Source organism: Propithecus coquereli, unplaced genomic scaffold, assembly GCF_000956105.1.
Source record: "Propithecus coquereli isolate 6110/MARCELLA unplaced genomic scaffold, Pcoq_1.0 Scaffold503, whole genome shotgun sequence".
In the NCBI taxonomy this organism is placed as follows: domain Eukaryota; kingdom Metazoa; phylum Chordata; class Mammalia; order Primates; family Indriidae; genus Propithecus; species Propithecus coquereli.
In genome coordinates this window covers 72,539-80,901 of record NW_012150875.1, presented here as the reverse complement: position 1 = coordinate 80,901, position 8,363 = coordinate 72,539, and the positions used below count along the sequence as shown (strand labels likewise).

The 8,363-nt window shown below is 53.9% G+C and overlaps 1 protein-coding gene across 1 annotated transcript; it reads right to left on the bottom strand.

Annotated features, from left to right (window-relative positions):
• Positions 1–2,396: 2,396 nt before the first annotated feature.
• PCK1 (phosphoenolpyruvate carboxykinase 1 (soluble)) lies at positions 2,397–7,578 on the bottom strand. The gene is made up of 10 exons (XM_012656510.1): positions 7,483–7,578; positions 7,040–7,304; positions 6,468–6,649; positions 5,824–6,027; positions 5,528–5,715; positions 5,018–5,180; positions 4,376–4,600; positions 4,153–4,284; positions 3,647–3,742; positions 2,397–3,447 (listed from the first exon to the last, which is right to left on the bottom strand). Exons 2-10 carry the CDS (start codon positions 7,261–7,263, stop codon positions 2,993–2,995), a joined length of 1,869 nt encoding a protein of 622 aa, XP_012511964.1. The 5' UTR covers positions 7,264–7,304; positions 7,483–7,578; the 3' UTR covers positions 2,397–2,992.
• Between the last annotated feature and the right edge of the window lie 785 nt (positions 7,579–8,363).

The window sequence follows — 8,363 nt, the reverse complement described above, 5'->3', positions numbered from 1 at the left end:
TGATGCGTTGGGGTGAAGGTGGGCGGGAGTGATGTTGAAAGTATCTATCCACCCCTGGAGGCAATGACCACCCAGAGATGATTCCAGAGCCAAGCTTGGGAGGCCCTCAGCCATGTGGGGAGGTCTGGGGGTCCCTGGGGAGGGTCTGGGCTGGACGAGGGTGCCAGGTAGTCAGGGGGACGGAGCAGCAGCTCCTCTGCAGCTGGCGTGGGGGTATTGCAGCTTCCAAACCTCCAGCCCCACCGAGCCGAACGTCAGGCTTGAGCAACAGTAAGAAGGACCGGCCTCTCCGCCTCGGCCTTGGTGGCTGAGTGCCCTTGTCCTCACGTGAGGTCCACTCTGCAGAAGAGCTCTGAGTCAAAAGGAGAGTTGTCTTAAAGGGGCTGCACTCCCAGGGATCACTACTCACTATTTCATGGTATAGTTTTGCAGTTGTTTTCTAGGCATACATGTCCAAATAACACACTTCACGCCCGACAACAGGTAGCAAATACACACGTCAATACACTACCTTCTGCAGAGTCCTGTCAGTTGTCTAGTTGTCTATTCTGGGAGAGGCTACAATTTCCTCAAGGAATCCCCTATTTTGGGGCATTTAGGTTGGTTCCTAATTTTTGGCCATGACAAATAACAGCTTTGTAACGAGCATCCTTGCAGCTAAATCTGTGCACGCATTCACGGTTTTTCCCTTAGGACATACTTCCTCAAGGTAGAATTCCTGGACCCAGACGCAGGGCCTGCTGCCGGCCTGCCTGAGAAGGGGACGGAGGCTGCCTCGGGCAGGGGCTCGCTGCGCAAGGGGAGAAAACGCTCCTGCCGCTCCTGGTTGGACTCGCTCTTCAGCCCCTTCTCCTGAGCTCCACGGTGGAAGGAGGACCTGGCGGAGGCTGCTCAGAAGGCAGATTCCACTCCTGAGCCACAGCCGGACACCAGTGCGACAGCCGCAGTCGGGGGGAGCGAGCACCCGCCTCGAACGCTGAACAACCCCAGTGAAATAGAATCGGGAGCCGCTGCCCTCCCGAGGCCCGCACGTGCCGAGTCCCTTGCTTGTGTCATCTCACTGGGTCTTCTCGACACCCCCTGGAGAAGGTGTGGTCATCTTGCCCACATGGCAGTCGAGCAGATGGAGGCTCAGAGTCTTGTGCCATGGCCTAAGGGCACCCCGAGAAGGAGAGGTGGCCGAGACTCACATCCAGACCCTCTGGACTCGAGAGGCTGCCACCAGACGTCAGCAGGGGTGTCATTACCCCTGACGGGATGAAAGGAGACCCTGCTGGCTGGGGGCAGGGCTGGGGTGCATAGAAGGTTGCCAGTGTTCACTCCCTGGGCAAGGGGGGAGGCAGCAGGGAGATAGCAGCGGCAGCCCTCTCCCCCGGATGAGCTCGCTTTACTGCCCCCGCTTGTGGCGACGACAAAGCAGAAGCTACTGCTCCGGCTCGGTGCCCTCTGCCAGGCTTTCGGGTCAGGGGCGCCTGCCACGGCCCATCCCCCAGGTCCTAACGCCAGTGCCCTGCGCCCTGGAAGGTGCCTGCTGGGGAAGGAGCAAGGGAGGAGAAGGGCCTCGGCAATTTCTCCCGCTGGGAAGGGGAGGACGCCTGAGGTGTCGAGATTAACGTGAGAACCAGCCGCTCGCTGGCGTGTGGCGGAGGGAGAAGCCAATCTCACAGCCGAGGCCCGGAAAGGAAAAAGCAACTTGAAGGAAGTGGTGTTTACCTTCAGAACGAACGTGCAAGGTGAAGTTTATGGCTTGTTTGGACTGTTCTGGAACACCCATAAATGCTGGGAGTGGAGCAGAGCTGGGGCAAACCACCCGCCTTCCATCTCGGGGCAGCCGATTGCGTTGGCGTGTTGCTGAGTATACAGAAGGCACTCAGTTAATGCCTGCAGGACGGAGATCCCTTTGACTTTCCCTTCTGAAGACCCCTTTTATCCTCCCTGTCCTTCCCTGTGGCTGACAGTTGAGAAAAGTGTTGCTCAAACGAGTTAAAAGGCAAAAGCCTATGCAACTGTCCCCAGTGCAATTCTTGTGGGAGACGGAGCCCCCGGGCCCGAATTTTTGTCCAGAAGCACATGTTAAACTCCCCCAGCGCAGCTGCACAAGCCCCACTATTTAAAGGTTTGTGTGATAGAATTGTCAAAGGGCGCCCACTAGTGGCTTCAGCTAAATTCAGAAAACTCAAAGCGTGGTGCTGTTGTCACCTCTGTGTCCCCATCTTGGGCTCATCCCTCTGCACCCGGCTCCCTCGTGCTCCCTGGCCCCCCGCAGCTCAGCCCCTCTTCAAGGGTGATTCTGGACGTCCCACCTTCTTGGTGGAGGGGAGATTTGGATACAAGGTGTTTAATCAGAGTTCTTTTTTCTTGATGGTTCAAGTAAGAAAAACCAAGCAAAGCAAATCCATCTTTTCTATAAAAGTTTATTTTGTAATTTTTTCCCAAGAAGTAGTAAGGTGGAAAAATTGCAATTATGTAAAGGTAAGGAAAAACGGTATATAAAAATAATTTAAACACACATATTAATAACAAAGCAACATTTCTTTCTACCAACAACCAGTAGGTAATCTTGCCCAAGATTTTTCCAAAGGTATTAAATATATTTCAGGTAACAGTACACGCAGATACACCTGTACAAATAGACCACACACACACACACACACATATATACAGCTCAAGTATGTTTTCTGTGCATTCTAGCTAACTGACATAGCTAAAGTGAAAAAAAACTGAAAAGACAAAATGCCTGAGTGACGTTAAAGTTGAACAAAATATGCATCGGATATGAATTTTGGAGACGTGCTAAGATTTCCCTTCCCGATCTCATCAGCTACTAGCCTGTACTCTGTGGTTTTTATCTGAAAACATTAAAGTGTGCCTTTCGAATCTGCTCATTGGGGTGGTGACGATCATGCCGCTGGTAGTGTTGATTCAGGAAAACCCGACCTTTTTTACGGATTGGAAAGGAGACAATTTTGAAGGTTGAGCTCACTGGTTCTGATTACATCTGGCTTATCCGTTGCTTCAGGGCGAGGACCTCTCTCTCGATCTCATAGGGGAGGTCGGCATTGACCTGGTCCTCCAGGTAACTCTCGACGTCTTCCACCTCCTTCTCCCAGAACTCCTTGGAGATGGTGAAGAGCTCCTTCGTGTTGATGTCTCCCAGGCCTTTCAGGTTCAGGGCGCCCTCCGCAGGGACGTAGCCTATGGGCGTGAGCTTGGCGTTGTCTTTCCCGTTGATGCGGTTGAACATCCACTCCAGCACCCTGGAGTTCTCTCCATAGCCGGGCCAGAGGAATCTGCCTTCCTTGTCCTTCCGGAACCAGTTGACATGGAAGATCCTTGGCAGCTTGGCCGCTGGGCGCTGCGCCATGCTCAGCCAGTGGGCCAGGTATTTGCCGAAGTTGTAGCCAAAGAAGGGCCGCATGGCGAAGGGGTCATGCATGATGATTTTGCCTGTTAAACAGAGCGGGGGGTGCTGTTGGCCAGTGACGCTCTCCCAGGCAATACTGGCCCCTATCGCTGTTGACATAAGCATGCTGGGTTTTCTCTCTCTTGCTCTCTCTCACATACAGACACAGAGAGGGAGAGGAACAGTGGTGGGGAAAGCTCTAATCCCCCTTCCCCGAGGTTTCAAATCTAGACATTGGTTCACCTTTGTGTTCCGCAGCGGCTGTGGCCTCCGATCTCATGGCGGCCCCCACAAACACCCCGTGCTGCCAGCTGAGAGCTTCGTAGACTAGAGGGACACCTTTAGCAGGACAAAAGAAAAGTTCCTTAAAAGCTTTGACACTCATCCTCCACGGCCAATGGTGTCATGTCACAACATGGAAAGACATAGCAAAAAGCAGCTTTGTAACCAAGCTAATTTTGCATTTACCAAGCTAAAGTGCAGAAAACTGCTCAAAGTTGCACCATGGAGGCCACAAAGTAAAAAGTCAAATGGGATCAAGCTACACTGGACCAAGGATCCAGAAAGGTCCCAGGTGACCTGCAGGTTTGGTTCAACATTTGAGCTTTGCAATTATTCTGGAATTTTGGAGAGAAAGCTCAAGGTCTTTGGCACCCTCTGACAAGGTCACGGCAAAGGAGAGATGCCACCGTAGGTCCTTTGGTAGCCAGCATTCCCATTTTCCCAGCCCGAACAAAGGGGAACCTCACCAGCAGGTCTGCGGCCTCCGAAGATGATGCCCTCGATAGGCACACCCTCCGGAGACTCCCAGGCGGGGTCGATGATGGGGCACTGGCTGGCCGGGGTGCAGAAGCGCGAGTTGGGGTGGGCACAAGGTTCTCCTACAACAAGAGAGTGGGCAGCCCCTTCGCGTCTGGCCCAAACAGGTGGTGCCTGCAGCCCGGAGTGCCAAGGCCTCTGGAGGGGACTTACCGTCCTCTGGGCTCCACTCCTTGTTCTTCCAGGAAGTGATCGTGACGCCTGGCGCCAGAGGTTGGTCGATGCCCTCCCAGTAAAAGCCCCCGTCACTGGTCGCGGCCACGTTGGTGAAGATGGTGTTCTTCTGGATGGTCTTGATGGCATTGGGGTTTGTCTTCACAGAGGTTCCAGGAGCAACACCAAAAAAGCCGTTTTCTGGGTTGATAGCCCTTAAGTTACCTGGAAAGTTTCAAACCGGAGAAGTAGCACTGAATGCCAAGCAAAGCGTAACATACATTCTGATATCTTGCCAGACTAATCTGTGTGCCTAATTCTCAAATCTTTTTTTTTCTCCTGACGATCCAAGTATCGTATTCAACTTTGAAACTTTTTACAACTCTTTCTTCTTCTTCATTTTTCCACCAAAACCATTTTAATAAATTTATGTATGTAAACAAACAGCAACATATGGTCGCACTTCAATCCAGATTGAATAATAAGGAATGCTTACAGAATACGTATTTCTAAAGCTTTGTAAACTCTGAACTAACTGACTTAAAAACCCAAACACTGTGGATCTAGGAGGATTTAGCAGGTTTCGAGGTCAACAATCACTCGAGTCCCATTGATACCACCGGCTGGGCCTCAAAGAGTCACCTTGGTTGTCAAACTTCATCCAGGCGATGTCGTCCCCCACACACTCGACCTTCCACCCGGGCAGGGTGGGCGTCATCATGGCCAGGTTGGTCTTCCCGCAGGCGCTGGGAAACGCTGCCGCCAGGTACTTCTTCTCCCCCTCGGGGTTGGTTATGCCCAGGATCTGTTGGAGGCGACAGGCGTCATTACCACCTTTGCTCCTTTCTCTCCTAGAGCACGTTAGCCCAGAAGCCCCCAAAAGCCAGGCCCTCAAGATCTACTTCTTCAGGTATCAGTACAAACTAACTTCCAAAATAATGGAGTCCGGAGGTCTCTGCCGGCCTCACTGTGTCCGAGGTCCTGCAGGGGGACACGCACCGTGCACTGAGAGCTATTGACGGAATTTCCCCGTCCGCCCGGGAGCCTGCTCGTGCAGGGGCAGGGCTGGGTCCTGCCCGTGGGAACCGCAATGCTGTTCGTGTCTGCCGCCCCCGGGCCTCTCGCAGCACCTCTGGGTCCCCGCGGGCTCACCAGCATGTGCTCCGCCAGCCACCCCTCCTCCTTGGCCAGCCGGCCGGCCATCCTGAGGGCAAAGCACTTCTTCCCGAGCAGCGAGTTGCCGCCGTATCCGCTTCCAAAGGAGATGATCTCTCTGTGGTCCGGCAGGTGTGCGACGAGTGTCAGCTCCGGGTTACAGGCCCAGTTGTTGACCAGAGGCTCTGTAAACAAGGACCCGTCCCGTGTTAGTGCGCCGCGTCCCCGTTTGGGGTTTGCCGTTAAGCTTCGCTTTTTTATCTTGACTTTTGATTTTGAAACAACACACTTACTTTTTAAAGGCAAAGGGCACCCCACAGAATGGAGGCACTTGACGAACTCCCCGTCGCCCAGCGCCTGCAGGATGGACGTGCCCATGCGCGTCATGATGCGCATGCTGGCCACCACGTAGGGCGAATCCGTCAGCTGGATGCCGATTTTGGACAGTGGCGAGCCCAGGGGGCCCATGCTGTAGGGGATGACGTACATGGTGCGACCTGGGGGGCCGGAGTGATGGGACTGGTGAGAAGCGACCCTGGACTCGCGAATGCAACCGGCGTCGCCGTCCCGGGTGGGCCTGTTCTCACGGCTTCTCACACGGCGCTGCACCCTGCTGTCCCCCAGCCCCCCAGCCTAGAGGAGTCCGCTGGAAAGGGAACAGCCTGCCACGATTAAGCAGTTTTCAGAGATGTGCAACTGGGCTCCACCAAGCGATTTTAAGTCCATAAGCATGGAAATAGTTTTCGTGTTCATACGAGACAGTCTGCAAAGGCGGGACTGAGATGTGCATTTTCAACACACGGCCGGCTTCGCATATGGAGCCGAAAGCCGTCTGAGGCCGTGGGAGTTTCCGTTACTATCACAATTACCATTAGGGTAGATGTAATAATAAAAGGGTTGCCGCTGTTTTGCCTGATCAAATAAGCGCTCCGCTCACCTTTCATGCACTCCGGGAATCGGGCGTTGAAGGCTTTCTCGAAGTCCTCCTCCGACATCCAGCGGCCCAGCTGGCTGACGCCGCTTTTGGGGATAGGCACCGTGTCTCTTTGCTCTTGGGTAATGATAACCGTCTTGCTTTCGATCCTGGCCACATCCCTGGGGTCAGTGAGTGCCAACCAGCTGCCAAAATCACAGGATCCCCGTCAGCCAAGCATCGTCAGGAATGGACCAGTCTTACTCACAATCACACTCTTCCCCAGCAGGACGCCGGGCACATTGACGACGCCCCATTAATGTGAACAACCAAACCCACTAGGACGTGGCCGCGGAGACATTTGCTAGACTAAGAGCTAGTCTTTCTGTGTGTGCCATCTCTCACTGCAGGCCTGCACTGCTCTACCGATGGCAGGAAATTCAAGTCTGTGTGGTTCTGACCATCCTAGTAAGTTTTTCAAGACTGCTCCCGCCGCCCCCCACCGAGAAGCCTTCATTCCCCTCCCTCTGCCAACAGCAAGGAGATGGGGGAAAGGCGAGCCGGGGAGGAGGTGGGTGGGGCAGCCCCTAGCGTACCAGTTGTCGTGCTTCCTCAGCCTCCTGATGACACCCTGCTCCTCCATGTGCTCCAGGAGACGCCTGTTCTCCTCCTCGGAGCCATCGCAGATGTGGAGGTACTCAGGCTGACACACCTTGGCACTGCTCTCCACGAACTCCCTCACTGCCCGGGGCAGGCTGTCGAGGTCGCCCTGGACAACTTTGGCTGAGAAGTTCAGGCCGTTTTGCAGCTGAGGAGGCATTTCCACAGAGCAGCGCTAAGGGGCACGCACGCCAAGGTTCCCTGCAACAGAAAACGCAGGCGCCCTGAGCAAAAACAACCACGGGCACCATCACACACGCTCGATGGACTCTTGCTGGGGTTGCACATCACCAGATAGTTACTGCTCTAAGGAAAAAAGAAAATGAGTTTATGTCATCTCTGTAATTTTTAGAATTGTAAATATAAATGCTCTACCTACCTCTATTCCCTTTGGAAGATCTCTGTCAGAGATCCAAGGGTTCCTTTCCGGGTTCTTCCCGCTGGTGAGTGCGAGCTCCCAGTGGGAAGGCCGTGCTGGGCGGCAGAGCCTCCTGGCTCTAAATACCGTGGCCAGAACAGCCCTGCCCCTTGGCCGCACCCAGGAGGCTCGCCCCTGACGTCAGGGGCAGGCCTGTGGATCGCCGCCAGGGTCGGTTATGCTCTGGACCAGCCCCCACAATAAACTGCAGGAGATAGTCATCGAACGGATAGTTGTTAATGAATGCTGGAAGACCTCGGGCCCTGCACCAGCCATAGTGAGTTCTTACACAACTTCTGATTGACAAACTTTGACCCAGTTTACTGCTGATGCAAAACATAATGCCTTTTTCTTGACGGGCGGGTGCGATTGAGGACAAGGCTGGCCAGAGCACCTCCTGGACTTCAAAGGTTGTTGGCAGCACATTTTGTGTGCCAACGATTGCTGGTTGGCAAAACACTACAGCTTCAAGGTATTGCCCCACAGTCAAAGTTCATGGGAAGGACGCACCCTCACTCGGCCAGTGTGTGGCTTATTGCCAAAGATCTGCAACATCCGACACAACTGGGGGCTAACGGCTGTGCAGAGTGTCTGCTGTGTGCCCCCCACCCCAAATACAAACTCCAAGAGGGCAGGGGGTTCTGCCTATTTGGTTCATTTTTATATCTACAGCACACAGTAGGCACTGCATGCGTACATGCTGAGCACTCTTCTAAGTGCTTTGTATCAGCTAACTCATTACCACCTCTGAGATGGTGACTATGAACAACCCTATGTACAGATAAGGAAACTGAGCCAGACAGATTGAGTAGCTACTCCCAGCCGGTTGGTGGGCAACAGAG

Coding starts and splice junctions, on each gene's coding strand:
- PCK1 (XM_012656510.1), bottom strand. CDS start 7,263: ATGCCTCCTCAGCTGCAAAACGGCCTGAACTTCTCAGCCAAAGTTGTC. Junction 5,716..5,823: donor GTGCCCTTTGCCTTTAAAAA/GTAAGTGTGTTG, acceptor CCTTGTTTACAG/AGCCTCTGGTCAACAACTGG. Junction 3,743..4,152: donor CGGAGGCCGCAGACCTGCTG/GTGAGGTTCCCC, acceptor GTCCTGCTAAAG/GTGTCCCTCTAGTCTACGAA.